The sequence below is a fragment of the Moschus berezovskii genome, chromosome 24 (genome assembly GCF_049115385.1).
Source record: "Moschus berezovskii isolate FMDL1 chromosome 24, NW_MosBer_1.0, whole genome shotgun sequence".
Lineage (NCBI taxonomy): Eukaryota > Metazoa > Chordata > Mammalia > Artiodactyla > Moschidae > Moschus > Moschus berezovskii.
In genome coordinates this window covers 49,018,252-49,046,210 of record NC_142483.1, presented here as the reverse complement: position 1 = coordinate 49,046,210, position 27,959 = coordinate 49,018,252, and the positions used below count along the sequence as shown (strand labels likewise).

General features: G+C 56.1%; 2 protein-coding genes and 1 long non-coding RNA gene across 11 annotated transcripts in view; 2 read left to right on the top strand and 1 right to left on the bottom strand.

Moving 5' to 3' along the window:
• TTC21A (tetratricopeptide repeat domain 21A) overlaps window positions 1–12,003 on the top strand; it is a 34,224-nt gene extending 22,221 nt beyond the window's left edge. For 2 of the 4 annotated variants that reach the window (XM_088831798.1, XM_055414597.2), the window contains 17 exons: window positions 1,034–1,191; window positions 1,406–1,621; window positions 2,505–2,743; window positions 3,662–3,734; window positions 3,847–3,957; window positions 4,285–4,423; window positions 4,600–4,703; window positions 6,134–6,322; window positions 7,167–7,277; window positions 7,894–7,975; window positions 8,737–8,887; window positions 9,322–9,483; window positions 9,625–9,805; window positions 9,887–10,111; window positions 10,588–10,708; window positions 10,879–10,946; window positions 11,047–11,169. In XM_088831798.1, coding sequence (XP_088687924.1) covers window positions 1,034–1,191; window positions 1,406–1,621; window positions 2,505–2,743; window positions 3,662–3,734; window positions 3,847–3,957; window positions 4,285–4,423; window positions 4,600–4,703; window positions 6,134–6,322; window positions 7,167–7,277; window positions 7,894–7,975; window positions 8,737–8,887; window positions 9,322–9,483; window positions 9,625–9,805; window positions 9,887–10,111; window positions 10,588–10,708; window positions 10,879–10,946; window positions 11,047–11,124 — 2,408 coding nt within the window. In that variant the 3' untranslated portion in view covers window positions 11,125–11,169. Of the gene's footprint in view, window positions 1–1,033; window positions 1,192–1,405; window positions 1,622–2,504; window positions 2,744–3,661; window positions 3,735–3,846; window positions 3,958–4,284; window positions 4,424–4,599; window positions 4,704–6,133; window positions 6,323–7,166; window positions 7,278–7,893; window positions 7,976–8,736; window positions 8,888–9,321; window positions 9,484–9,597; window positions 9,806–9,886; window positions 10,112–10,587; window positions 10,709–10,878; window positions 10,947–11,046; window positions 11,170–11,909 lie in introns of those variants that run through there. The other 2 variants (XM_055414598.2, XM_055414603.2) reach the window with 2 other exon arrangements.
• Window positions 12,004–14,268: 2,265 nt separating this feature from the next.
• CSRNP1 (cysteine and serine rich nuclear protein 1) lies at window positions 14,269–27,559 on the bottom strand. 4 transcript variants are annotated; one of them, XM_055414607.2, is made up of 5 exons: window positions 27,462–27,559; window positions 19,732–19,967; window positions 17,350–17,609; window positions 16,533–16,847; window positions 14,269–16,437 (listed from the first exon to the last, which is right to left on the bottom strand). In XM_055414607.2, exons 2-5 carry the CDS (start codon window positions 19,928–19,930, stop codon window positions 15,457–15,459), a joined length of 1,755 nt encoding a protein of 584 aa, XP_055270582.1. In that variant the 5' UTR covers window positions 19,931–19,967; window positions 27,462–27,559; the 3' UTR covers window positions 14,269–15,456. The 4 variants fall into 4 exon arrangements, with proteins under 4 accessions (XP_055270582.1, XP_055270581.1, XP_088687926.1 ...); XM_055414606.2 differs by lacking the exon at window positions 27,462–27,559 and adding an exon at window positions 26,330–26,502; XM_088831800.1 differs by lacking the exon at window positions 27,462–27,559 and adding an exon at window positions 21,290–26,062.
• LOC129548132 (uncharacterized) overlaps window positions 25,335–27,959 on the top strand; it is a 111,465-nt gene continuing 108,840 nt past the window's right edge. For 2 of the 3 annotated variants that reach the window (XR_008684271.2, XR_008684265.2), the window contains exon 1: window positions 26,657–27,063. This is a non-coding gene — a long non-coding RNA (uncharacterized LOC129548132). Of the gene's footprint in view, window positions 25,428–25,604; window positions 25,779–26,656; window positions 27,064–27,959 lie in introns of those variants that run through there. The other variant, XR_016036234.1, reaches the window with a different exon arrangement.

The window sequence follows — 27,959 nt, the reverse complement described above, 5'->3', positions numbered from 1 at the left end:
GCCACAGCACACCTGTGTGCTCTGCACTGCACGAGTTGCACTCTGCCGAGAGCCCCTGGTCTTTATCCCCAGTCCTCCCAGCGTTCATCGGAGTGCCAGGTTTACCCGCCGCTTCAGGGTCTCCCGGGGACAAGGCGAGGGCAGGCCCTCCCTCCCCTGCCAGACACACACACCCAGGGATGCTGGCGCCTTCGGGACAAAGCAAGTTCTCCAGCTGCTCAGGTTGTCATGGTGACACCTTCACATTTCTGCAGCACAATTGAAGGCGCAGGGAGTTTGGGACCCGGAAGCAAGTGTTTTCCACCCACTGGGTGATGGGCCCCAAGCAGGAGCTGTTGAGGAACCTGGCAGCAGAGGAAGGAGGGTCTCCCACCAGCTCATTGTACCCTGTCCCTGAGTTGCCACTGCCTCCCACTTAGGGTCAACCTGGCAGCAGGAAGGCCTCTGGGCCCCAACATGCCAAGGCATTCAGAGCTCAGTCTCAGGAGCCCATGGCCCTGGACATTAATACTGACTTTGTCCCTTCGGAGCTGAGTGACTTACATCACTAAAGTTTCAGTCCTACATCTGAAAGACAGGCATCATAATACCAACTTGGGGGTGGGCAGACATTAAACCAGCCTTTCTAAAGTACTTTGGCATAGAGCGGGTGCTTCTCAATTTGTGGCTGTCATGGTTGCTGCTATTATTAGGTTTTGTTCTGCTCTTAGGTATGGGAATTGAGACTTCAGTGTTCCCCTGAGCCTCCAGACAGAGCAGTGAAGTGACTTAGCCATCTCCCTGAGGGTAAAGAAGGAAGGGAGGCATCACACCAAGGTTTGAGTCTCCTGGCTGTTGTCTGGGTCAAGGCAAAAGCTAATAGTAGTTCTCATTTTAGGAAGAACTCTGAGTCAAGCTGAACAGACACTGGATAAAATGCCCAGCTTGGGTATTTCTGGGAAACAGGACACGTAAAGTTCCTTCTGCCTTTACATGGTGGGTCCTGAGAGTCCCCAAGGACCCGTGGATGCAGAGGCTTTTTTCCTGTTTCTAGGGGAGTTAGAGTGTGCCCAGAGCACCCTGCAGCGCTGCCTGGAGCTGGACCCAACCTCCGTGGACGCCCACCTCCTCATGTCTCAGATCTACCTGGCTCAGGGCAACTTTGCCATGTGTTCCCACTCCTTGGAGCTGGGCGTCAGCCACAACTTCAAGGTGGGGGTTGCTGCTTCCCCATGACCTGTCGCTGCTCAGCATCCCACAGCCCCACTGGCTTCAGCCCCTACTCACCTTGGGAGAGTAGCCCCAGGAGCTGCCAGAATCCCTCAGCCCCTTCTGCTGGCCCAAAGGCAGGGACTGGCTCCGTGGGATTGTGTGGCTTTCTCCCCTCTGGGAGCTGGAGCCCCACACTCTGCTGACGCTCCTCTAGGTCCGAGACCACCCCCTCTACCACTTCATCAAGGCCAAGGCCCTCAACAAGTCTGGGGACTATCCAGAAGCCATAAAGGCACTAAAGATGATCATAAAATTACCAATTCTGAGGACGGAAGAGAACAAGAAGTTCCGTGGGCCCTGTGTGCGCCCCAGCGAGCGGGTGTCCATCTTACTGGAACTGGCAGATGCCCTCCGGATGAACGGGGAGCTGGTGAGAAATGCCCTGCTCTGTTCTCTTGCTGCTGGAGCATGCTGGAGGGCCAGGGTAGACCTGGGAACCAGGCTCTTTGATTCTGGCTGGTGTTTCCTTGCACTTTAGCTTAGCTTTTATTCATTTGGGAGTATCCCTCTCCCCTACTTTAAAGGCTTCAGTGGCTCCCGTACCCTCAAGATAAACTCCAGACCCTCCCGAGTCCTGCAAGATCTGTTCCCAGAAGGATGTCAGGGGGGCAGAGCACAAGGCCCACCAGGGCCACCACATGTGGTTGGGCAGTGCGCCTCTCCAGTGGACGCCACTTATATCACCTTGGAGTTTTGCAGTGTACAACCTGCTCAACTGTATGGGGCAGCCCTGGGACCTTGGAAGGTCTGGCTGGGCAAAGGCAGGAAGGACCAAAATGGGCAAAGCGAGTAACTTTGTTAGAATAATCAAGAGTACAAATGTAATGAAGATACAATTCAAATATACCTTTATATTTGTGCCCAATTCCATGGCTAGAGGAGCCTGGCAGGCTACAGACCATGGGTTCGCAAAGAGTCGTACGCAACTGAGTGGCTAACACTAACTAACCATAACATAAAAATACCTTTGACTGAAATCAGGAAGGTATAAAGAGATGCGTCCATAGGTCTCTCATAGGAAGAAATCACCTGCAGACTTTGAGGCGCTCAGGAACAAATCCTCACAGTCAGGGATTTCATGTCCCCCAGCTGGCCCTGCCCTCTCGGAACAGTGGCCCTCAACACCGAGAGGCTCTCTCTCTTTCTCTGTCTCCTTCCTGCCGCTCTAAAGCGGGGATGGGCCATCCTCTCCCTGGCTTCCAGGTGTGGTGGGTGACAGCAAATGGAGGGTCTGTTGGGTTTCCTTGTCTTAGCACGAGGCCACCAAGGTGATGCAGGACGCCATCAACGAGTTCAGCGGCACGTCAGAGGAGATCCGCATCACCATCGCCAATGTGGACTTGGCCCTGAGCAAGGGCAACGTGGACCTGGCGCTGAGCGTGCTGCAGAGCATCACGCCCAAGCAGCCCTGCTACATGGAAGCCAAGGAGAAGATGGCCAGCATCTACCTGCACACCCGCAAGGACGCCCACCTCTACATCGGGTGCTACCGGTGAGCCACGGGCGGCACACTGCCCGCCGGCCCCAGTGGCTTGTTAGGAGTGTTTTCTCCAGATCGCCTTCTTCACCCTGGGGCTTCAGAATGTGTTCTCAGAGTGTGTTTGACAAAAGTAGGGAATTTTCCCTGGTAAGAATCTGAGTGTGATTGGTCGGTCAGTCAGGCCAACCTGCTGCTGAGTTGTAAGGACACGGGAGTGAATCTTCCCTGAGTTCCTTGCCCCTCGTTATGGGAGCCATAACCATCCTGGTGGGAATCATAGTTCTGCCCCAGCCCCTGGCGTGGCCTGTCCTTGGGGAAATGTTCAGTGGCTTGGATGTAACCAATGTGAGTGAAGGAGGATGGAGAGCCGGGATTGGGAGCCCTCAGCGGTTTTCTTTAAATTTGACACTGGGACCTCAAGGGTACCTTTCCTGTCCCCTTCCTCAGGTAAAACTTCATCTAGGCAGTTCAGGAGGAAGGGGAGGTGATGCCAGGAGCAGTGGGAAACAAATAAGCAGTGAGATGACATGGACTCATTGAAAGTTTAGAAGGAGTAGGCTGGGACTTCCCTGGTGGTTCAGTGGTAAAGACTCAGTACTTCCAATGCAGGGGGCCTGGGTTCAATCCCTGGTCAGGGAACTAAGATCCAACATGCCGCGTGAGGCTTGGCAAAGAAACAGGCTGCCTCATGAAGAAGGTTCTAGGCGTTTGAGCTGGAGGCCAGAGGAGTGGGTGGAAGTCCCGGCCATGGTCCAGATAACAGATGAGGAGAGCCTGGACTAAGGAGCTAGCACCGTGTCCCATCTGAGCCGAGAAGTATTGGGTGGTGAATGAATGGGTGTCAGATAGAATGAGTGAGAAAGAGAAGAGATGGATCTAGGAATAGGAAGGATGCACAGAGCTGAACTAAGGTTTTGGTTACTTTTGCAGGGAGCTCTGTGAACATCTGCCTGGCCCCCACACCAGTCTGCTGCTGGGTGATGCTTTCATGAACATCCAGGAGGTGAGTGAAGGTCTTGTGACCTCACCAAGTGGCCGCACCTTGCACTCCCCCCCCCCAATCTCGCTTCTCCAGTGAGGGAGAAGAGAGGAATGGCAGACCGTTTCCCCTCCAGCCAGAGAAAGCCCTGGAGGTCTACGACGAGGCCTACAGAAAGAACCCACATGATGCGCCTTTGGTCAGCCGGATCGGGCAGGCTTATGTGAAGACTCACCAGTATACCAAGGTCGGACCCTGCTAGGGTGGGAAGGGGTGGGGAGGGCCAGCCCAGCAGGGAGATGGAGGAGGGTGCTTGGGTGGGAAGCTGGATGGGAGGGGAGACGCCCCTGAACAGGGTGCCAAGGAGAGGGTTCAGCAACTCCCCACCACCTCCTAACACCAGCTGAGGCTGAGGCTCGAGCCCTGTGCCAGGCAGGAGGCCATTGCATCTGAGGCTTCTGTGTTCTGGAGGGGTACATAGGCATGGTGATTGCAGGGTTGGGGGGAGGGACACAGTGTGAGGTGCCCACGTATAAACCCAGACCTGCTGCCCATATTTCCTGTGTGCACTAAGGCAATTAATTATTATGAGGCTGCCCAGAAGATTAGTGGACAGGACTTTCTGTGCTGCGATCTGGCCAAACTGCTCCTGAAGTTAAAGAAATTCACCAAAGCAGAAAACGTTTTGAAGCAGGCACTGGATCATGACTTTGGTGAGCGCACCCTAACTTGCTCCCCTAGCCTGCCTTTGAGCAGACACACTCCCTCTTTTCCTGAGGGATAGGGCAGGGGACAGGCACTGGCTGGGGCTCTGAACACCCCCCCATCCTCCCCCAACCCCCCACTCCCCAGGGGCCAGGAAACACTACTTTGAGTTTCCATTTTGCAGTCAAAGACATCCCATCCATGATGAATGATGTCAAGTGCTTACTTTTGCTGGCCAAGGTTTACAAGAGTCATAAAAAAGAAGATGTGACGGAAACTTTGAACAAGGTAATTGACAAGTAGACTCAAGCTGTCTATCTGCCATTTCCTGATGGAAGCTGAAGATAGGACTGCAGGTCTGGACGCTCCAGGCCTGGTCCTCTAAAGATGATCTAGGTTACACCTCTGACACCCCCCTTCCATTTATGCCCCCACCCTTGCTCTTTTATTGATTGTGCACAGAAGTGCTCGAAACCCGCCTGGACTGGACTGGAAAAGGCAGGGAGGAAGACAGCGCCTTTGTCCTCAAGGATGCTTGTGCTGTTATTAACAGACAATGCCAGCAGCTCTCTTGCATTGAATGCTCTGTGCTGAGTTCTATACTAGGCTTTTTGCCTTATTTAATTCTCACAATAGCCCTTTGAGCTAAGCACTGTGACATTCCTGTTTAACGGATAAGGCTCAAAGAGGTTAAGAAATGTACCCAAAGTCATACTGCTAGTTAAGTGGTGGAGCTAAGATTTGAACCAGCTTTGGTCTGTCCCAACCTATAGTCTACTGCTGGGAGTGCTGTGTGCTTGCTAGGTCGCTTTATTCACGTCCGCCTCTTTGCGACCCTCTGGACCATAGCCCACCAGGCTCCTCTGTCCATGGGATTTTCTAGGCAACGATAGTGGAGTGGGTTGCATGCCCTCCTCCAGGGGATCCTCCCAACATAGGGATTGAACCTGCGTCTCTTACGTCTCCTGCACTGGCAGGCAGGTTCTTTACCACTAGCGCCACTGAGAAGCCCCTGCTTGGAGACTCCTGGCCATTTTTTCCCTTCCTCTTCACTCTTCGTACCCAAGGGTGTGGCCTGGCACTTGCCCCTGGGGCGTGTGCCTGTGGTTGCAGACCGTCTCTGACTGCTTGACATGATGTATCCTCGGGGTTTCCCGCTGGATTTCCGTTCCTCACTCTGGCCTTCGGGGAACCCAGGGCTGATCTGTGGCCACTACCCAAAACTTAACCCCGGCCTCATTGTTTCCTCTTGCCCCAAGGCTCTCTGGCTACTCACTTAATCACTGTTATGTCATGGCTATTTGTGGGGGCTGCCTCAAATTCCCAGCAGGACACTATTCAAAACAAATGCACCCAACAGAACACAGCCTGTACTGAACACCTACTGTGTGCCTGTTCTAGCCTGTTGGACAGCTGAGGTAGATCAGACACAGTAAGTGCCAGGTGTGATGGAAACAGGTAAATGAGCCGAGTACAATGGAGTGTTTTGTTGTTTGAGAGCCTTTGCTCCTGCCCCTGCGGCAGTGCCAGTTCGCCTCCTGGGTACTCAGCCAGCAGCCTTGCCTGTCCAGAGCGACCCAGATTTGCTCAAGGGGACCTGAGATGCCCTTGCTTAGACAGCTAGCTCTGAGATGAGAGCTTGGAAGCTTGCTGTGAATTGGCCTGAGACCTGGTACATCAGGCTGTGGGTTGCTCACGCAGTTTCCTGGTTTCCATAGGCCATGGACCTCCAATCTCGGATCCTGAAGCGTGTTCCCCTGGAGCAACCGGAAATGATCCCCTCCCAGAAGCAACTAGCAGCCTCCATCTGCATCCAGTTTGGGGAATACTACCTGGCAAAAAAGGAGTATGCCAAGGCAGTGCAGTCTTATAAAGAAGCCCTCTCCTACACACCTATTGACAATAAGGTGGGGTCCTTGGAGTGAGATCCTTGTTGTTGCCTTGGGGCAGAAATCCTTGCAGAGCTCCCTGGCTATGGACGAAAGCTGATTCCCTCTCTGTGGTTCCCTGCAAGGGGCACAGACCCCTGGTGTAGGCAGGCCTGCTGATCCCAGGGCCCTTACCCACTGCAGCCCTTGGTGGCAAGTGTTGCAGGTGGGGAGAGGACATTGTGGCTACCAGGGGCTTTTCTGGGCATAAAGCCCAGGCTAAGCTGCCAGGGAGGTTTAGGGTCATGTGAGAGGCATGGCTCCAGGTAGGAAATGGTGGCTGGAGTTCACTCGAGGAGAGGAGATGAAGAGCTTAGTGACAGACCCATTCATTTATTTAACGTGTTCTCATTTAACAGATTCCCAATACGAGCAAGCTGCGTACTGGGCTAGGACTTGGAGACGCGGTGGGGCAAGACAAGGCCCCTGCCCCGGGCACTGGGTACAGACAAGTACATAGGCAGTTCTAATGGCATGTGATACCCACAGGGGGGTCAGGACACTAGTGAACTCAGATGAGGGGTACCTGTCCCAGAGCCTGGGGCACAGAGGGCTTCCCAGAGGAGACATCAGAGCCGAAGCCGTAGGATCAGTATGAGCTCAGCGGGCCCTGCCTCTCAGTGGTTAGTTAGAAAAAGTCATGGACGATATAGTACTGGGTGGGAGAGGGGGAGAGCCAGAGACATCATCCCAGGGAGTCAGAGACATGCTTTCATGCTTTGAAGGCAGAGCTGACAGAATGTGGGCGTGCGAGGACGAGGCCTGGGTGCCCGAGCTTTCCCATGACACGCGTGGGTCAGTCCCTGTCTCGGGGCCTGTCCAGGTGGTGCTGGAGCTGGCGAGGCTCTACCTGCTGCAGGGACACCTGGACCTGTGTGAGCAGCACTGTGCCATCCTCCTGCAGACTGAGAACCACCACGAGTCAGCCACCGTGGTGAGAGGCTGTGGGCCTGGGTCCCCACGGCCACAGGGCGGGCTGCTTCCTAGCCCGTCGACCCCGGATGCCCAGCTGACCCAGCCCTGCGGGGCTATGGGGCCGCAGGGGACTCAGCACTGGATCTGTCACCCCGGACAGGAGGGGTGGGCTGGCAGCAGGGGGCAGCAGCGACCTCCCTCCTGGGCCACATCCGAGGGGAGGGGATGAGGCTGATTCACTCCAGGGGAAACCACACCCGCTGGTGAAGGCCAGGCCAGGCCAGGTTCCTGGGGCTTCGGGAAGTGTGAGGAAACAGCCCTCCCCAGTCCTGCCCCTCTCTGCCCTGTCACCCAGACCACCTCCAGGGCTGTCTCCAGCAGAGGTGGGTAGCCCGCATTCCACCCCACTGCCCGCATCTGGCAGTTCTCAGACATGGGTGGAGGGGCTGGCTCCACGGTGTCCACCCTCGGCTTTTCCTTCCTCCTTGCATCCTCACCCCCACCCCTCTCCCCAGGCTGCTGGGGAGATGCTACCTAGGAAGTTCTCTCCTACCTTCCCTGTCCCCTCTTCCTGCCACAGCCTCTCCTCCATGCCCATGCAAGCTGCTTTCCCAGAATCATGTGTATTCTGATAGGTGATGGCTGACCTGATGTTTAGAAGAGAGAAATACGAAGCTGCCATCAACCTCTACCACCAAGTCCTGGAGAAAGCACCAGGTAACTATCTGGCTGCATCAAGCCTGCCCACCATGACTGCCTGTGGCAGTTCCCACCCAGCAAGGTCTGCTCTCGCCCAGAAGGGTGGGCCCTCTCCCCTTCTTCCTGACCAGGCAGAGGAAGCCCCTTCCTCTCTGATTGTTCCCAGAGAGGCAGGAAACTGATAAAGTCCCAGTGGAACATGCTGGCCCTTCCCCAGTCCAAGGGGCCAGTTCCTGGTCTCAGGCAGGGCAGTGCTTGGTCCTGCCTGTCTGTCCCCAAACCCCAGACACTGTGGCTCAACCTAGGTTTCCCTTGGGAGGTCACAGCCTCCTGGAAGTGGCTAGAAATTCTCCCCTGACATGTAGCTCTCTTCCCACTCACTGTAGCATAAACCACCCTGTCTTGCTGGGGTAGGGGCCAGACACGAATAAGAGGCTTAGGCTAGAGCTCCAGCCGGGCCCATGTCAGCCACCCAGAGGCCCAGCAGATCACAGCTATTAGGAATACAGGTCTTGGAGCCAGACTTTCTAGGTCTGAATTCTGGTATTCCACTTACCTGATGTGTAACCTTTGGCAGATTACTCAAATTCTTTGTGCCTCTGTCTTCTCATCTATAAAATGGGAGCAATAAGAGTGACTACTTCATTATGTCTCAGTGGAGCCGCTGGGATGCCCATGTTCAGCCCAGACCGCTAGTATCTCCTGGTCCTCTCTGCTTCCCCCTACCTGATTCACCTACTGCTCATCACAGCCTGGAGTCTTCTGCTCTCTTATTTTAGACAATTTTCCTGTATTGAACAAACTAATTGATCTGCTACGAAGAAGTGGCAAACTTGAGGACGCCCCTGCCTTCTTTGAATTGGCCAAGAAGATGTCCAGCCGGGTGCCTTTGGAGCCAGGGTTCAATTACTGCAGAGGCATCTACTGCTGGTGGGTTGGGGTGGGTGTCTTGGCAGGTGTGTGTAGGTGTGTTTAGTCACTCAGTCCTGTCTGACTCTTTGCAACCCTATGGACTGTAGCCCACCAGGCTCCTCTGTCCATGTGATTCTCCAGGCAAGAATACTGCAGCAGGTTGCCATTCCCTTCTCCAGGGGATCTTCCTGACCCAGGGATCGAAACCAGGTCTCCTGCATTGCAGGCAGATTTTCTACCATCTGAACCACTAGAGTGGAGGAGGCTCTCCCCAAAAGACGTGCTGTGCTTTGCCAGGGAAGCCGAAGCTCAGCTTCCACATCAGGCAGTGGGGACACCAGAGATCCTGCCCTTGCTTTGCACAGATTCTCGGAGTGACCCCTGAGTGTTCCTGTTCTCCCCGGGCCTCAGTGTCCCTATCTGATTCTTGGCGTTACTCTTTTCCGCTACAGGCACATAGGGCAGCCCAACGAAGCCCTGAAGTTCCTAAACAAAGCGCGCAAGGACAGCGCTTGGGGCCAGAGCGCCACCTACCACATGGTGCAGATCTGTCTGAACCCAGACAACGAGATCGTAGGGGGAGAGGCTTTAGAGAACCCGGTGACCGAGAGCAAGTGAGGGCCCAGCTGGCTGGGGGTATGGAGGGAAGGCAGGGAGAACCCTTGGCCTCTGGACTGAGGTCTGGCAAGGGCCTCGCGGGCAGGCCAGGCCAGTGCCCTCCTGCTCAGCCTCAATGCCTGCGGCTTCACCACCAGGAAGGAGTTGGAGCAACATGGCGTGCGCACTGCCGAGAAGCTGCTGTGGGAGTTCCATCCACACTCGGCTGGGGGCCATACCCAGCTGCGGCTGCTGCAGAGCCTGTGCCTGCTGGCGACCAGGGAGAAGGCCAAAGTGGAGGTGGCGCTGAGCACCTTCATTGAGATGGCCCAGGCTGAGGTGCACTGGCTGCTGGGACGGGCGGGCAGCATGTTGAGGTGGAGGGCCGGGTGCCAAGATGCCTGCTTCCCACCCGCACAGAAGGACAGCGTTCCCGCCCTGCTGGCCATGGCGCAGGCCTTCTCCCTGCTGAAGCAGGTCCCCAAGGCACGCACGCAGCTGAAGCGTCTGGCCAAGGCCCCGTGGGCACTGGCTGAGGCCGATGACCTGGAGAGGAGCTGGCTCCTGCTGGCTGATATCTACTGCCAGGGCGGCAAGTTTGACCTGGCCTCGGAGCTGCTGCAGCGCTGCGTGAAATACAACAAGGCGAGGGGTGCACCGCCGCTGGGGCTGTTGGCGGGGTGGTGTGTGTGTGAGAAGCACCGGGGCTTTGCGGGCAGAGACGCAGGGAAGGCAATGAGATGAGAAGAGGCAGGACAGGAGGGGTCCCGTGGACCACAGAGCAGGAGGGGAAAGCAAGGCAAGAGCAAGAGAACAGGGTCCAGCCGCCTGCCGCGGGGATGCAGAACGGGGAGGAGAGACGAGAAGTGTTCAGGAAATGGAAGGGTGGCACGTAAGGAGGGTTTGGTTGAGTCGGGAGGTGACTTTGCAGGTCAGAGCAGGAGGGCTGTGAAGGCAGGGGTCATTCCAGTGTAGGAATAGCTGAGAAGAGGGCCCCCAGTTCACCTCTTGTCAAGGCAGGAGGTACTGCCAGAGTCCCTGAGTGGTTTGGGTTACTTGACCCACTGCCCAGCCCCTGCCCCCACCGGGTGCCACACTGCTCTGACCAACTTTCCCTGCAGTCCTGCTCTAAGGCCTACGAGTACATGGGCGTCATCATGGAGAGGGAGCAGTCATATAAGGACGCGGCCGCCAACTACGAGCTGGCCTGGAAGTACAGCCATTACACCAACCCTGCCATCGGTACAGCAGTCGGGCAGGCACACGTGCATGCAGGAGGGACCAGGGCTGGGGCACCACCCTCCTGATCCCCACAGCACAGGGCCTGTGATCTGTTTGTGGTGGGGAACCAGAGGGGTTCTCGGGTTATCAGAGTGCCACCCACTGTCTTTATCCTCCCTACACCTGGACAGGCTTCAGGCTCGCTTTCAACTACTTGAAAGACAAGAGGTTCGTGGAAGCCATTGAGGTCTGCCATGACGTAAGCCCCTGACAGTGGTGGGGTGGGGCCGGGTGGGGGGCTTGGTGCAGCGGCAGGGAGCCCTGTCTGGCACCTCATACCCTTTCTTCCTCTGTCCCAGGTCCTCAGGGAGCACCCCAACTACCCTAGAATCAGAGAAGAAATTCTGGAAAAGGCCCACGGGTCTCTGAGGCCCTAGCTGTGGTCAGTGGGAACCAGGGAGGGTGGAAACTATCAACCTACAGAAGTTTCATGGAGGGGGTGGGAAGTGGGTCAATGGAGAAGAGAGTCGGAAAATAACATATTCTTCCCCATTTCTGTGTGTGTGTGTGTGGTTTATTTGAATCGAGCCTAATCTGGTCTAAAGGACATCCCAAAGCTTCAGGTTTTTAAGGCGCAAGGAGCAGTTTGACTCTGAGGAAGAAAGATGTCAACCAGCTTAGCTTCCCCTGGGTTCACTGGGCAACTTCTAATGGACCCCACTTTTATCCCAGACTCTCAGGGGGCAAAAGGGAACAAGAGGTGGTTCAAAAAACACCCTACAGCTACTTTAATATGTTTCTGTCAGCCCATACCAGCCTCCCCTCTCCTCTGTGGTCCCCAGAATCCTGAATTACAGAAGCAACTGCTCCTCCCTGCCAAGCTGCCCACTGGCAGGGGGCCCACACAGGCCCCCTCTGTCCATACCTTCTGCCGCCTCCTCCTCAAGGCTTCAGAAGCAGGCCTCTGCTGGTCCTTACCAGTTTGGGACAGACCTCATCACTCTTGCTTCGGGCAGGAAAAATACATCCCAAGAAAAACTAGCTCTGTGCTTCAGCTTCAGTAAAAGACAGTGGCCAACTAATTCATCTTCCAGGAACCTTTAACACCCAAGGGACAAAAGCAGGGGTCTCTTTGTAGATGAATGCTGTTAAATGTGACTGGCAAGAGGGTGACAGAGGTCACCTTTGCTGTGCTCCCAGTACCTCTCTTCCTGTTTTTCAGGATGGCAGTAATGGGCCAGGCTGACCGCAGGGGAAGGAGCTCTGAACTGGGAGTCAGGAGGCCTAGAATCTCCCCGTGTGACCTTCCCCTCTGGGTATGTGTCCCCATCTGTGGCAGGAAATTAGACTAGATCTCTGTGTTCTCCAATTACGGTACAAATCCTTGCCAACGATATACAGCAAACATCTGAAAGTTTCATAACTATGTGTTTAAATATCATCCTTATATAATAGAGAAAAATAGCACACAAACTCATGAATTCGTGAGTGCTGTTACATAGAATACTTCTCACTTTTAAGCACATTGATATAATTGATAAAAAGTAAAATATTTCATGGGCTTCCCTGGTGGCTCAGGGGTAAAGAATCCATCTGCCAATGCAGGAGACACAGGTTCAATCCCTGGGTTGGAAAGATCCCCTGGAGGAGGAAATGGCAACCCACTCCAGTATTCTTGCCTGGGAAACCCCATGGACAGAGGAGCCTGATAGGATGCAGTCCATAGGGTTGCAAAGAGTCGGACCTGACTGAGCGACTAAACAACAACAAAATATACCGTATGAGTAGAACACAGACAGGGCAAAATTTTTAAGTTGTCCAGTGACTAAGGTTTGGGAACAGTGAACAGGTTAGGGTCCCCTTCTAGAAAAGCCTAAGTCATCCCTCATGACTGCGAGCCTTGCTTTTATAACATACTGATGATCACGTGCATGGCCTTTTGGTATGAGCTGATTCATGGGATCGCAAAGAGTCGGACACGACTGAGCGACTGACCTGAATGATCTGGAACATCTTCCCCAGGTTACCACCATCATTCCTATGGGAAGCCAGCTGCCTTTATTATGATCTGTTTTATAAGCTAGTTTCTAGGGGTGGATTATGTTGAAAGGTACCCCTGTGGCCCTAGCTGGGGAATGGGTGCCTTAGTCCAACCATGGGCTGTGGCCATGGGATAGGAACCTGCTGGGGCTTCCAACCAGAGTATTGGAGCTGTGGGGAGCTGCCACCCAGACCCCCAGGCTGGTCCAAGGACAGCTCAGCACCCTTGGAGAGACCCAGGTTTTGGATCATGCACACTGGAGCAATCACAAGTGCATTGGGCTTCCAGAGTACACAAGGCAACTTAATGAACTAGGATGCCTAAGACCTGGCTGTCCCTGCCTAAGCTAGTTCCGGGAACAGGCGGCCCCACCGCAGGCCAGACTCCAAACCACGAGTTCTCTAATGGCCACTCCACTGACGATAGGACTGCGTGACCATGTCCACACGTCCTGAGGCAAGAAATACATACCTATAGGGTCACAGAACTGGCAGAAGAGGATAAAACCTACAGAAAGAGAGGCAGACACTTGAAAACAGATTGGGAAGTCACAGATACGCACCAGAGCCCTGCACGTTCCAGGCGCTCCTGTGAGCGCCGGTTTATATATGAACTGAACAAGCTTGTGAGGTGAGTAACATTATTTAGACAGTTCAGGGGACATTCAGGCACAGACAGGAAGTAATTTGCATAAGTCACCTCACTAGTTAGTATAACAGCAGGGTTTCAAACCCTGGTACTCTGGGTCTATACTCTTAACCTGTAAGCCATAGAGAGGAAATAAGGGGAGCCCAACAAACAGGCCAGAGGCAGAAGATGACAGCAAGAAAAAGGAAACCCAAGTCAGGTCTCTTTGGTGCCCCCTGCTAGCACTTACATGTTGTAGTTCAGTCGCTAAGTTGTATCCAACTCTTTGTGGCCCCATGGACTGCAGCACGCCAGGCTCCTCTGTCCAGCACCTGTATAAATCATCATTCCTAGAGCTGAGGTCAGCCTTGCTCCTCCAGCCCCCTCCTTGGGGCAGGGTGCAGCCTGCTCGTCTGGCCTTTGGCCCGGGCTTCCAGGGACAGGTCAGACAGGTCTGGCTGGTGCAGATAGATGTTTTGCAGCTTCCGGTGCTCAAGTCCTTGGGGACCTCTGCCACTCAGTCCCTCACAGGGCCTGCGCCAGCCACATCCCACTGCCCGCCCTCACCTGGAGGGGATGCCTTCACCCTCAGGGCCTGGCCGCAGCCCGGTGTGGGTGTGTCTGTCCCAAGCAGACAGCCCGGTCCCAAAATACTGCTCTGCTGCTGCTCCCCACTACCACCCAGGTGACCCCTCAGATGGCTTCATCTGCCTGGCCAGCCTCTTCTAGCTGGCCTTCCGTCTCTGAGTTGACTGGCTGGTCTGGAAGGAGGTCCTGTGTGTCCCCCATGCCTATCCCCGATGCAGCTCAGTGTCCATACTGCCCTGCAGGGCCTGTCTCCCCTTCCCTCTCCCACCTCACCACCTCCTGAGGTGTACCTGTGCTCCCAGCTCCACAAATGCAGACCACGCTGTTAAAAATAGAACCTCTTTATTGGTACCTATAAGCTCAGGTACAAGGTGTTCCCACAAGCTCGCAGGCTGGCAAGGCCTCCTGGGCAGGAGGGCAGGCCCAGAGCCTGGGCTTCTTGGCACAGACACAGAGGAAAAATGAATAAATTATAGTTCTAATACTCAGGGACAATACAGAAATTATGATGCAAAATCCAACATCAGCAAACAAAGGGCATGAAAGCCATAAGGAGCCCCCTTCACCCCCGACCAACTGGCCTTAGGGTGCGGGCAGGTGGACCAGGCTGGGGTGCAGTGCCCAGAAAGCCCTGAATGGTCCAGGGCCTACTGTGGGCCCTGAGGCAGCCCCTTACCCTCTCTGGGTCTCCTGCTTCCCCCTCCTACATTTAAGGCCTTGGAATAAAAGTTGCAGCCTTTGCGGGGGGAGGGGGAGAGATGGGGCAGAGGACAGGAAGGAGAGGGGGATATGTGGGGCAGAAGAGGGTTTTGGTCACGGTTGGTCAGCCCAGCCCAGCCCAGCCCAGCCCCTGCCCCTACTTGCTCAGCCATCCAGAGCATGGCTGCCGCCACGTGAGACAGAGGGCTCACACCCACACCTGGTCTACATCGAAGCCCCAGCAAGGGCAGGGTTGCAGCACTATCAGCAAAGGGACTTGGGGGTGGCGGGGAGGGTCCTGTGCCCCACCCCCAACCCCAGCATTGCTCGCCAGCCACCTAGTCTCCAAATAAATTACGGGAAATAAATTATAGTCTTCACAGTCCAGAGGATCCAGTCACCCATGAGTCTAGGGCTCAGGGTGGCAGAAGAAACCATAAGAGGTGGCTGATTTCAGCCTCATGTGGCTGTCTTCAGGCTTAGGAACATCATACAAGATGGAAAAGGAGTCTGCAAAGTTCCAGGGAAGCCACATTTCTTCCCACTCCTGGCATGCGCCATGGATGTGGGAGAGAAGGTGTGGGCATAGGGGGACAGGGCAACTGAAAGGGGAAGTGCCCTCCTCTCCCTGCTTCAGCACAGAACGTTACAAAAATAAATAAATCAGTCCAGAGTGTTGCATGAAAATTAGTTGGAGTGCCCACATGGGAGCCAGCCAACGGGGACCATTACATACAGACAGACCTTGGGGAGCCCCCAAATTACAACAAAGCAGCAACAGGGTTCTTGGGGCTGGGAAAAGGCACCCTAACCCTCACACAGGCACAGGTTCCACCAGCGACGCCGGGGTGGTGTCCTCAAACAACTGGCCGTCCACGAAGGGAGCCAGGGCCTCGGCAGAGGGCTCAGTCAAGCCCATGATGGACTCCAGGAAGCAAGTGCTGGCCTCCGCAGGGGGAGAGAAGGCAGGCAAGGTGAAGTGTGGCACCTCGAGGTGGTCCAGGCTGTCAGACACCTTCCGGGAGGTGTAGTGGGGCCCCAGACTATAGTCTGGCAGGGCCTGGAGCAGCTCAAAGGAGTCGCAGGAGGACAAGCTGAGGTCCACTGAGCTGCTCTGGCCGGCGTCCGTGCTGGCTGGCACCAAGGGGCCAGGGAGGCTGCCCTCGCCCAAGCCTTCAAGGCTGCTATTGAGGAAGCAGCTGGCATCCAGGTTGGCGTTTTCATCCAGGATGCCTGACGTGAGGTTGGAACTGGAATAGCTGTGGGTCCAGCTGGCCAGGCCAGTGAGGTCACCAGTACCAAAGATGTCAGCTGGGTGGAAGCAGCTGAGACTGTCCAGGCTGCCCACACCCCCACCCTCCTCCTCTCCCTCCTGTCCACCGAGTTCAGAGCCACTGGAGCTCAGGATGCGAGCCAGGTCATCATCATCCATGCCAGGCTGGAAGCCAGGGCCGGGCAGGGCCAGGTGGGCAGGGCCATCCGGGGCCTCGCTGGTGCCTGAGGCTGTGGACGAATCAGTCATGTCGCTGCTGCAGCTGTTGTCGCCCAGTTCGCTGCTCACGGGAGACTTGGCTAGGGGGAACGCAGAGGCCAGGACCTGCTCGCCGGGGCTGGGAGCGCCACCCTGAGCCGGGGCCTCCAGTTCCCCGAGGCTCTCGGCCCCCTGCTCCAGCTGCAGGCGGGTGAGCGTGTGAATGAAATGGGTCTGAACTCGAGCCTGATTAAATTCCACACGGCCCTTCGGATTCTCACAGCCCTCCCTGCAGCAACCACAGGGGAACGCTGTGTGATCCATCTGTAAAGAAAACAGAGGTGCCAGTGAGGATCCGCTGGAGCCCGGAGAAGTCCCTGACCCAGGCTTGCCTTCCCAGCCCCGCCGAGCCCCAGTACCTGGCACTTGATGCCCGCCAGGCTACAGCTGCAGGTCTCAGGATCACAGACCCTGTCACAGCGACAGCCGCAGTCCTCCCGGGACTGGCGCAGGGCCTGCAATTCTCGCTTCTCGTCGCGATCGATCCTCCGCACACCTGAGGCCCGCAGCAGAGCCCGTCGCTTCCGGGCTGGGAAGGGCTGGAGGAAGGTCATTTCCTCCAACCGGCCGCCTGCCACGGCCACTGCCAAGTCCTCCTCCACAGAGGCATCATCGATGGCGTCCACGGTAAGCGGCAGGCCGGCCTCCGTCTTGGGCACGCCAGTCTCTGAAAGCTGTGTCCGGGGGAACGAGGAGGGATGTGAGAGGCTGACAGGGATCACGGTCTTAACCCCCATAGCATCGGTCACTTAATAAATGCCCCCGAGTGTTTATTCTGGGCTGGGCATTGTGGATGCTGGAGTGAATGCGACAGCCAAGAACACGCCCTCAGGGCATTCAGAAAGAGGTTTCCTATTTGCCTCATTCCCCACTTCGTGGACAAACCCCTTCCCCGAGACAGACAGATACACTGACACCCCTATGTCCCATCTACTCCCCCTCCCCAATAAGGTCAGGCAGATTTAGGCACCACGCCCCCTGGCCCTGCAATAGGAGCCCTTCTATACCCATCTGCCTACAGAAAATTCAGCAGCAGACTCTCATCAAACCAGTCAGCCTCATGGGCCTCCCAAATACACAAGAAGCAAGATGGCAAGCACCATGACCCTTATCCTCCCCCAAGGCTAGGACTTTAGAGCAGCCCGAGGGCGAGGGCCATGGAGAAGGTCTCCCCACCTTCCATCTCAGCGCCTCCAGCTTCTCCTCCTTCAAGCGTAGGCGCAGCTTCTCTTGCCGTGCCCGGGCTTGCTCCTGGGTAAACTCAGCCAGGGAGAAGCGGCGGCAGGCACTGTGGCGGGAGGCCATACCCAGGGTGCAGCCGCCACGGCTGGGCACACTGGTGAAGCCCTGGCACCGCGGGAAGTAGAAGACGGTGATGCCATCGAATGCCACTCGGCCTCGGCGCTTCCGGGGAGCCCGCTTCAGAATGGACAGGGCTGGAAGACAGGCAGGGGAGGGGCAGGCGTTAGTTCTCCATGAAGCAGGGCCTAACCCCCGGGAAGTGATGCTGAACCATCTCCGCTCACAACCCTCCCACCCTACCCAGAAGAGAAAGGGATCTGAGTTTAGGTGCCAGCCTGGCTGACACTGGTGCTGATAAAAGTCCAACATCACCCTGTGTCGACACTGGCTCATTGTTATTTACTAGTCCAAATGAGAGCATGTGTTAAAGATTAAATGTCTTTCCCATCTTTAGAAGCCATTTACAGGTCCCCTTCACTGTTTTCTTCTTTTGGGGGAGTGTGGGGGTTGCTGTGCTGCAAGGCATGCAGGATCTTAGTCCCAGATCAGGGATTGAACGTGTGCCCCTGCAGTGGAAGCTCAGAGTTTTTACCACTGGACCACCACGGAAGTCCTTCTATAGTTCTTAAAGTATTGATTTGTAGGAGCTTTGTATACGTATCAGACATTAATCACCAGTCTAACCTATCTGTACAAATATTTTAGTTATTTTTGCTTGTGGGGTTTTACAAAATAATTTCTACGGTTTATGAAATCAAAAGTATATTGAGCTTTTCCCTTATCACTTCTGCATTTTGCAACAAGCTTAAAAAGGTCTACTACGCTTTATAAGTTACTAAGTATGTCAATTAGTAAGCTATGTATTGGCATATTCGATACATATATTTGTATACTACTGATATTATTAGTTTGAACCATAAGAAGTTACCATAAAATAATCAAAACTTGGTGATGCTGTATATTTAGACTTAATATAATATTAATTTTGTACCCAGCTACCTGAGGGAATTCCCTCCTAACAGGTTTTCTATATACCTATTCTTGAATTTATTACATTCGGCCACCTGCAAATCATGGCAATTTTGCCTGTTCTAATCAAGTGTATTTAATTCTCATTTTCTCGGCTAGCACTTCCTGAATGATGTTAACAAACAGTGGTGACAGACAGTGCCCCCAGCTGGTTCCTGACTCAGTGGGACTGTTTCCAGTGTTTCCTTATCAATCCTAATACCAGGTTTTGGGTTGAAACATGTATTATCATTTAGAGTAGAATTTACTTATTCTTATCATACTAAGGGTTTTATCTAGAAGGAATACTATTGTTGTAGTTGTTCGGTCACTAAGCCGTGTCCAGCTCTTTGCGACTCCATGGACTGCAATACTCCAAGCTTCCCTGTCCTTCTCTATCTCCTGGAGTCTGCTCAAATTCATGTCCACTGAGTCAGTGATGCTATCTAACTATCTCATCCTCTGCTGTCCTCTTCTACTTTTGCCAGAAGAAATATTACATGTTATCAAACAGCAGCTCTCATATTTTTCCTCCTCTGACATAGTCATTTGGTAAACTTATATGATTCGATTTTACAGTATTAAACCATCCTTGGATTTCTACAGTAAACCCGTAGTAGTTTAGTCAGTTAATGTACTGTTAGATTGTATCTGCTAAAATTTATCCTTTTTCATGTATAATGTACAGCTCTGCATATAGTCCATAAATAGACATATCTGTGGTATGAAGACATCATGGTGGGGATGATCAGAGAAAAAATGTCTCCATGTGCTTCTTGGTGTTGAGGGGGTGCAATAATGAAAAGAAAGGTGGAGAAACACTTCAGGGCCTCTTCGTCAGTTTGAAATCAGAATCAAGTAAACTTAAAAAACTAACTGGGGGAAAAAAACCTTTTCACTGCATTCAAGCAAAGCCAAACAGCATTTAGCTGGTGAAGGACCGGCCTGACAGGCCCCGCAGCACAGAAGCGTGGGGTGTGGGGCTTGGGCAGGGCAGCTGGTAGAGGACAGGGAGCCAGCTGGGAGAAACGAAACTGGAACTGAGGGGCAGAGATGGGCGGGAAGGCCCCGGGGCCACCAAGGAGCTCTGCCCTGAACGTGATGACTCCAAGCTGCAGAGTCCCAAGGTCAAAGGTGAATGCCGCTGGAGCCGGCATTCCCGAGTGACCTCTGTAGGACAGGAAGTGGATGAGCTGGGGGTGGGGACACAACCTCCAGAGGCCAGGACGACTTCATCAGGGCCCCCCCAGTTTCATCCTGAGGAAGGAAAGAGGGGTGCGATGGGGTTCCCAGGGCAGAGAGACTCACGAGTGAAACTCCGGGGGCCACAGAAGTCACGGTCAGGCAAGGGCAGCTGATCCCAGGGGTTGTCCTCATCTGAGTCCCAGGCCGGGGAGACCGAGGAGCTGGGGGAGCAGGATGGGGAGCGGTGGCCCGAAGAGGACGAGCAGAGTGAGGAAGAGTCCTCATCCAGCTGGTCAAACTTCCGCTTCAGCAGCCCAGCCATGGTGGCGAGGGTGCTCTGGGACCCGGGCACAGCTGGCCTGGAATGAGAACGGGACAGCTCTAGGTGGCAGGCCTGAGGGCAGGAGGTGGGCACCCAGGCCCGGTCATCGCCTCTCCCACCAACCCCCAAGGATGCACAGGCCCTCCCCGAGGAGCTCCACCTGCCGGGGCCAGGACTCCAGGAGGCCGCTTTGCACTGGATGGAGCACTGAGGTTCAAGCCCTCACCCCGGCGCTTGCAGACTGGCACCACCTCTGCCCCCAAGTTTCCCCTCCACTGCCTCCTGTAACCCACCTACACACGCACACAGCAGACCACAGATGGGCCTCACTCATTCCCCGCAGGAATCCCGGGGGCTGACTCACTGGCTGGGTGATTCACACGGCGGCATCTGTGTGCCTTTGTGTGTGTGTGTGGCTGGGTGCATGCCGACAGCCTGCACGGACGGCCCTCGTACAGTGGCTGCTTCCTCCTCCTCCCTCCCAGCACACCCACAGACACGCCGCCCTGCACACACTGGTGACAGGCCCTCGCTCAGGGCCAGGCCGACCAGGGTACTCCAGGGAATGGGCTGGCTCGGACACCACCCCTGATTTCCAACACACAACTTTCCCATGATGGAGCTGCTCAGACTTTCCCTTAGAAACCCCCGCCCACAGGAGAAGTCCCCTGCCTCCAGGCCTGACTGTGGGACCAGAGCCACCTGGGCTTCACGGCTCTTTAATATCTCCTGTTTGATCTTCAAAATTCACCTTCATCTTGCCTTCCACTCCAATTTCTAACCCTGTTTGAATTAACTTTCAAGGGAAGATATGCTCTCCCCTTAAAAAACAAAAACCCTCTTGGAGTGCAACTGACCGGCCACGCTGAGGTTCCACGCTCCTCCTGTCTGCGGTCAGGTGACCTGGAGCACCCCAGGACACACCGCCTGCTGTGTCTCCCCTTTAAGGGTCTCAGCCCTCCTCAGTAGAGCACCAGAGGTTCTCACAGTCTGGCTGGCCTCACACGAGGGAAGGGGACTTGGGGTTCCTCCTCCTAACAGCCTCTTCCACTGTTCAAGAATCCCCAGTGGACTCGGTCCTTAGGGCTGAGCCCAGCTACCCGGTCTCTCCGTGCGTCCTGAGCACTCAGGGCTGGGCCCCAGGAGGTCACCAGGAGGAAGGGGAAACGGTGCAGAGGCCCCAGTGCTGGGGGGCCCCTCCCCCACTGCCATCACAGGAAACGAGAGTGAACAGGAAAAGCCAACCAGAAGGCTGGCAATCTCCCCTGCTCAGGTGTCCTTTTGAAACACCCCTTGGCCTAGCCTCCCACGAAGTCCCTGGATCCCAGATTTAGGCGGCGTGCTGTCCAACCAACTTACTGGGTAAAATTCATCCCAGGGACAGCCTCTCCTCACAGGCACCAGAGCAGCAAGTGAAGCTCCGCGACTTGCCAACCCCCCAACAATGCTGAGCCCCGGGGAAGAGGACGCACAGGTGTTTCCGGGGGCTTCTCAGCAGATAGTTTCTCAGGCCTGGCACCCTCCACCTCTCCCAGGGTCAAACCACAAACAAAAACAACCCAGCTCTCAGCTGACCTGAAGACTCTCCCAGGAGATGGGGGAACTCATGGCCCAGAGGTAGATGCATGCACACACACACACACGCAGACACACACATTAGTGCACGCGCAGAGTCCAGAGGCACCCAGACACAGAAACACACACGACAAACCACGCCCAAGGATCTTGTCCTTACCACAATTCCACTGTGAGATCCCATCTCTTCCCCAACTCCAGACGCTGCCTAAAGGGTACTGAATGTCTTCCCAGTCACACACCTAAGCCAAAGACTCCCTCAAACCAAATGCTCACTTGGTCTCTGCCTGGCCACCCCTTAGAAACACAGAATTCTGCAGGCCCCAAATCGAAGTCCTTGTCTCTGTTCCCACCTCCCCATGCCATCTGTTCCTCTTCCTATGTTCCCTACCTTAGTAACAGCACTGCCACCCACCCAGTTACTCAAGCCAGAAACCTGCAATCATCCTCAACTCCTTCCTGTCGCCCTCCATCCACATCCAGGCACCCAGTCCTGCGAGTGCATATTAGCTCATTCGATCCACACAAGGCCAGGCACCGGCACGGCAGGTACCACAGAGGTTGCCCGGCAGAGTGTGAAGAGAACCTCGGCTCCAGAACCATACTGCTCACATTTGAACCCTGGCGTGGCTATCAGTTGACTGGGTGATGTTGGGCAAGTTCCTTAACTTCTCTGGGTTTTCAATCTGTCTTACAACTGAACAGGGTTGGGACGTTTGCGTGAATCAATCCATGTCAGGTTCTTAGAACAGTGGTAAATGCTTGCTGAATGTGTCATTCTACACCGAGGAGGGGAAAAAAAAAAAACGAGCTCCTGGATACACACGACACAGATGGTTCTCACTGATAGCACGGTGAGTGACAGAAGCCAGACACAAGATTACATGTGAATGAAGGTGAAGAAAAGGCAAACCCAATCAGTGATGATACAAGTCAGAATCGTGATTACCCAGGGGGTGGCAAAGGGCATGTACTGGAGACAGTCATGAGGGAATTTTCCCAGGGGCGGGAGGGGGTAGTAGTGTCTGGAAATGTTCTGTGTTGTCTGGGTGGCGGTTCCATGGGTGTCTAAAACATCTCACTGCACACACAAGATTCATCTACTTTGTGCATTTTACATATGTCACCTTCAATTCTGAAAGTCTGTTACCCTTACGTCCCTGTCCCACTGACACTGTCTACGTCTCCTGCCCTCTCCCTGTAGCCACTCTTTACCCAGGAGCCAGAATGATCTTATTAAACCAAGTGTCTGCCCAACATCTCCATGCAGAGAATCATTCCCTAAGGGGTGCCCCCTTAGGATGAAGTCCACAATTCCAAGAGGCCGAAGCATGCCTAGCCCCCAGACTCATCATGCAAGACTCTTCCCATCCCCCTCACTTTATACTCCAGCTGAACTTGCAGTTGCCCCAACTGAGAAGGCATGACTTCTCACTCCTGGCCTTTGCACAAGTTGGAACCCAGCCTCACACCCCTTAAGAAGTCATCTCCCAGAGGGCCTCCCTGACACCCTTCCTCCTCCCCACTACATGCCTCTCTGGACCTCCGTGAGTCATGGGATTCCCCCATTACAGCCCTTATGGCTCCTTCCCGTGACCACCTCACTGCTCATCTCCCTCGTGCCGGGCTGAAGGCCTCTCTGCTGGTCGGCACTGTGCCTGTGCCTGGAATAGAGTCTGGCACAGAGAAGGCTCCTGAGGACCATCAGAGGTAGGCAGGCTGGCGCTGCAGATCAGGTATACACAGAGGACAATTTAGGCACTTGGAGTTTCTGGGGGCCACTGGTCAGTGTGCCCTCCTCCTGCTCTAGTCACAGTTAGTTGGGGTAGGGATGGGGGCAGACGTGCCCATCCCCCAGCCTGTGCCTGAGGGTTTGAGCAAGAATAGCACCCAGGAGGGGGTAGCTCTGAGGGCAGGAAAAGGAAGCTCCGGCTGCCAGCAAGTGCCAACATAGGCATCTCAGGAGGTTCCCCAATAGTAAACAAGTAGAAGGAGTGTTAGGGAAGCCCGTTCAAACCAGACACCCTGGCTCTGTCTCAGGGACGTCTACAGAATGGGAGCTTAAGGGGAGAGGGTTGTAAACTCCAGGGTGGCAGACGGGGACACAGGGGAGCCATGGCCGTGGTGCACCTCCCAGTGAGGAGCACCTAGCAAAATCTGCAGACCTGGAAATAGGGACTCATGTCCTCCCTGACCCGGGGTGGTGGTGGGGGGTGGCGGCGAGGAGGAGCCCCTGGATCTTGTGCTCGGCTGCCCCACCTGGGAATCCAGAGGCTGAGAGGCAGAGGCAGATGAGACCAAAAGACTCAGCCAGAGACAAGGAGAGGCCAAGTCAGAAAAGGAATGAAAGATAGTGGAAGAGTCCAAGAAAAGTGTCAGACAGTGAGTCAGAGGGTGGGGGAGGGGCCCTCCACAGCTACCCAGGAATCAAGATCCCTACCGACCGTGGCACTGTTCCCAGGGTGAGCACAGCCCCCTCCGAGGTCCTGGAGGAAGGAAAAGCAATTCCCAGGAGCTGGCCCAGACAGAAATACCACACCCCCAGGAGCCCCGGAGACAGACCCTGAATCAAAGAGAACCAGGCTTCTTCCGGGATCTGCCTGGGCCCTGAGAATCAGGCCCTCCCTGCCGTCACCACTCACAGGAGCTGACAGTCCAGGACGAGGCGGGGGGCCTCCCTCCCTCCTTGCCACAGTTATCTACACACTCAGGCCACACTGTGTGAACTGAGGGAAGGCCACCTCACCCTGGATACCAAGCAAACAAAGACTGTTTAAGGGGCGGGAATCCCCAGGCCTCTGAAAAGTCACACCAACTCCTCTTCGACCTCAGCAGTCCCAATGTCCCAGTCCCACGTCAGAGCTGGTATTGGAAAAGGGGCACCTTCAGCTGCCTCCACCCTCCTTCAGGAATCTGAAGAATGTGTCTTTTAACCTCAGAGCCCCAGGTCTTGGTCAGGCCAGGCCAGCTCTCCCCAGTACCTGGGGTCACAGGACCCCAGGCCCCCTGGAACTACTTCCTCGGAGAAGGGGAGGACACCTGTGAGCACCTCACACCCCCATGGGTATTGGCTAGAAGAACAGCCACGGCAGCCCAGAGAGGGCAAGCAGAAGGCCCAGGCACATCCCCACCCCTCCCAACCCGTCCCTCAGGGGGAGGGGACAGTTCCTCAGCCTTGGCCTCCAGGGCCTGGCACTGGAGAGGTGGTGCCAAATGTTTGCTGACTACATGAGGCAACTGCTCCTGCAGAAGGGAAACTGCACCTGACAGAGGCTGCTTCCTCCACCTAAGCAAGGCCCCCTTCACCGCCATTCATTCATTCATTCTCTCAGCAAATACTTATTGAGCGCCTATGACATACCAAGCACTATGTCACACACTGGGAATACAGGGAGCAAGACACAGACAATACTGCCCCCCCGGAAGCTCTGAGTTTACTAGGGAATAGAAAATGAGTTATGAACCCTGTTGAGTGCTGGAATGGAGGGCGGGAAGGGGTACAGCTGGGAGTGAAGACATGTCTCTCAGAGGAAAGGGTGGGATGGAGTAAAAGTTCCAGAGAGAGAGGGGGGCATCGTAACCCTGAGGGACTTGAGGAGCGAGAGGCAGAGAGAGATGGAGCGGAAGGGGCTGCCTGGGAGGGGACTTTGGGAGCCAGGGCTGACAGGGCAGGCTTTAGCCTAAGGGCACAGGAAGCCACTGAAGGGTTGAAGTAGGGAGTGACAATACCAGATTTGCATTTTAAAAAGATGGCTCAGCACGGGACAGGAGGGGGTGGGACAGGAGGGGGTGTGACGGCTTGGACGGAGCTGCCAGAGGTGGGTGAGAGATGACATGCCAGAGGCTTCGGAGAAAGGGGAAGGGAACCTGGTGACTTCTGGAGGTGGGGACCAAAAAAGGCAGTGATGTTAAGGATTTGGGGGTAAGGGATGAGTTCTGCTCGAGAGGGCTGTGAGACATCTGAGCGGAGGTGTCGGGTGGGCAGTGGAGCCAGGGAAGGACCCTCTTGTGTCAGGAGCGTGGGCTGTGTGTGTGACTGCGCTGGGGAGCTGGAGTGACTAAGTGTGTGACGGCTGCCGTGGTGTGGGCATCTCAACAGTGTCCTGCCAGTGGAAGGGCCCCCGGGGAGGGGAAACTGAGGACCGGGAGGAAGCAGGTGCTGGGGAGGCAGACTGGCGTGGGAGAAGCCTACGTGTGCCCGAGGGTGCCCGCGGCTAGCTGCACCCGTGACTCACAGCGGTGGCCTCTGCGTGTGACGGTGACTGACAAACAGGTGAGCGTACGACACAATCCCTCCCCCTCCCCCGCCCCCTGCCGGGGTCCGTGACTCACGGAGCCTCACTCCTCCATCATCCCTCCAACTCCCTCCCTGACGGGCGCCGGGCACTCGCCGCAGCCCTGGCACCCGCCCCAGGGGGGAGCCCGAGGAGGAAGGCGACAAATGTCACCTGCTCCGGCCACGCGAGGAACTTCTGAAAAGTTCTCAGGCAACTGGGTCAAAAGGGAACTCACCCGCGGACGCGCGCCCGCCGCCACCCCGCCACCCGCGCGCACCCCCGGCTCAGCCGCCACCCGCCCGGTGGTCGGGGCGCCGGGACCTCCTGGGGTCCCGGCGACGGGGCGGGGACAGGGCAGCGGAACACCAGCGCCTGTCGTCTCCGGGGCTCCGGCCGCGGCGCGCCGGCCGGGACCGGGCTGTCCCCGCCCGAGTGCCCTCTCAAAGCGGCGAGGGAGAAACGTCAGGGGCTGGGCAGCAGCGCCCTCCGTGCGGGACGCCCCCTCCCCAAAGTCCCGTCCCGCCGGCCCGGAGCCCCCGCTGCTGACCTGAGGTCCGGACGCTGGGCAAGGGCGACGCCGCGACCCACGTCCTGGTCGGGAACGCCCCCTGCGCCGCGACCCCGCGCTCGCTCAGCGGGCAGCACTCGGCCCAGCTGCCCCTCGCTCTGCGCGTCCGGCAGCGGCGGCGGCGGCGGGAGACTGGCTGAGGCCGGCCCCGCCCGCCGCTCCGCCCTCCTCGTCAGTGGAAAACTCCGGGACTCACGGCGCTGACGCACGCCGGGCCTCCCGCCCGCGGCCCCGCCCCGCCCGCGGCCCCGCCCCGCCCGCGGCCCCGCCCCGCCCGCGGCCCCGCCCCGCCCCGCTCCAGCCCGAGCCGGCGCAGCGGTCGCCAGCCTCCCTGCGGACTCTGACCCTGCGCCGGCGCCGCGGACGCTCTCGGCCCCCAGCCCCCTCCGCTGCCCTCCTCCGGGCCCTCTCCCGCAAAGGTTCCGAGAGTCGCCGACGCTCCCCGCCGGCGGAGCAGGATCGGGAAGGTCCCTACCTTTCCCTGCAGCCCCCGTTTACAGATCGGTATACTGAGGCCCAGAACGGCGCGCAGGGTCTGTCAGGCCACCGGGCGGTGGCAGAGCCTAGGCCCCCTACACGCCCTGACCCAATCTTGCCCGAGGCAGTTGACTGCAATGCCGTCAAAAGTTCTTTCCTCACCCTCCTTCCTACCACCTCCCCCTACCCCCGCTCCTCGCAGATCCGCCTGGAAAGTATAATCTGGAGAACCAGAGGTGGGTGAGGTGGGTGAGTAGAGATAATGGGGTGAGGGAGAAGGTCATCCTTAGTCCTGACCTTCACCTCTGCTCAGGAGCCAGAGACTCTGCAGAAGCCCTGAGCTAGGGGGTTCTGGAACCAGCCTACACTATCCCCACCGCTACCAGATCCCTTTCTTGCAGAAAAGAAAAAAAAAAAATCTAGTTTCTTCTGAGCCAGACCCTGGCCACTTAAAATGGCCCACTGCCTGCTCTGCTCCCGCCAAGGCCTTTCCTGACTTGGGGCCAACTCTCGCAGTATTACTGCGCCGGGAAAAGTGTGTGCATGCCCGGGCAGCAAGTTCTGGGCCAGAAGGCCACCCGCTGTGGTCAGACCCTACCCACCACGCGTGCCCTGAGCGGCTCTCCCCTCGCACCTTTGCTGCAGGTGTTGTTCTCGCCTGGAACGCCTTCTGGCCCTCTCGCTGCTTACCAGAATCCCATCTCCTTTAAGGCCTCTCAGCTCGCACTGCCTCCTCCAGGGAGCCTTCTGTGGGAGCCTGACCCTCCCCCTCCCAGTCCGGCTCCCGCTGCATTCTGGGTTCTTCTCTGACTGTCCTAGATGAATGCTGTCTGGGACTAGCCCAGCCCTCAGGATTCCTTTCTACCTAACTGCAGGTGGGGGGTGGGGGTGACCTGTCCTGACTGCATGGCATTTGAGGTAGAGATGATGGTAGGGCCCCTGTAGCCACAGATGTGAATGTAGAGGGGGTCAGGAGGGGTCTGCCCGCCCTTTAACCTTGCCAAGAAAGAATGGAGTTTGGGGGAAGCTGCGGCCCCTGTTCTTCCTGGATGCCTTGAATGTGCCTAACTGGGGGGCTTGCGGGGGGAAATGTCTGGATGGCTGGAGCCCACCCTCCAGTGACTTCCCAGCA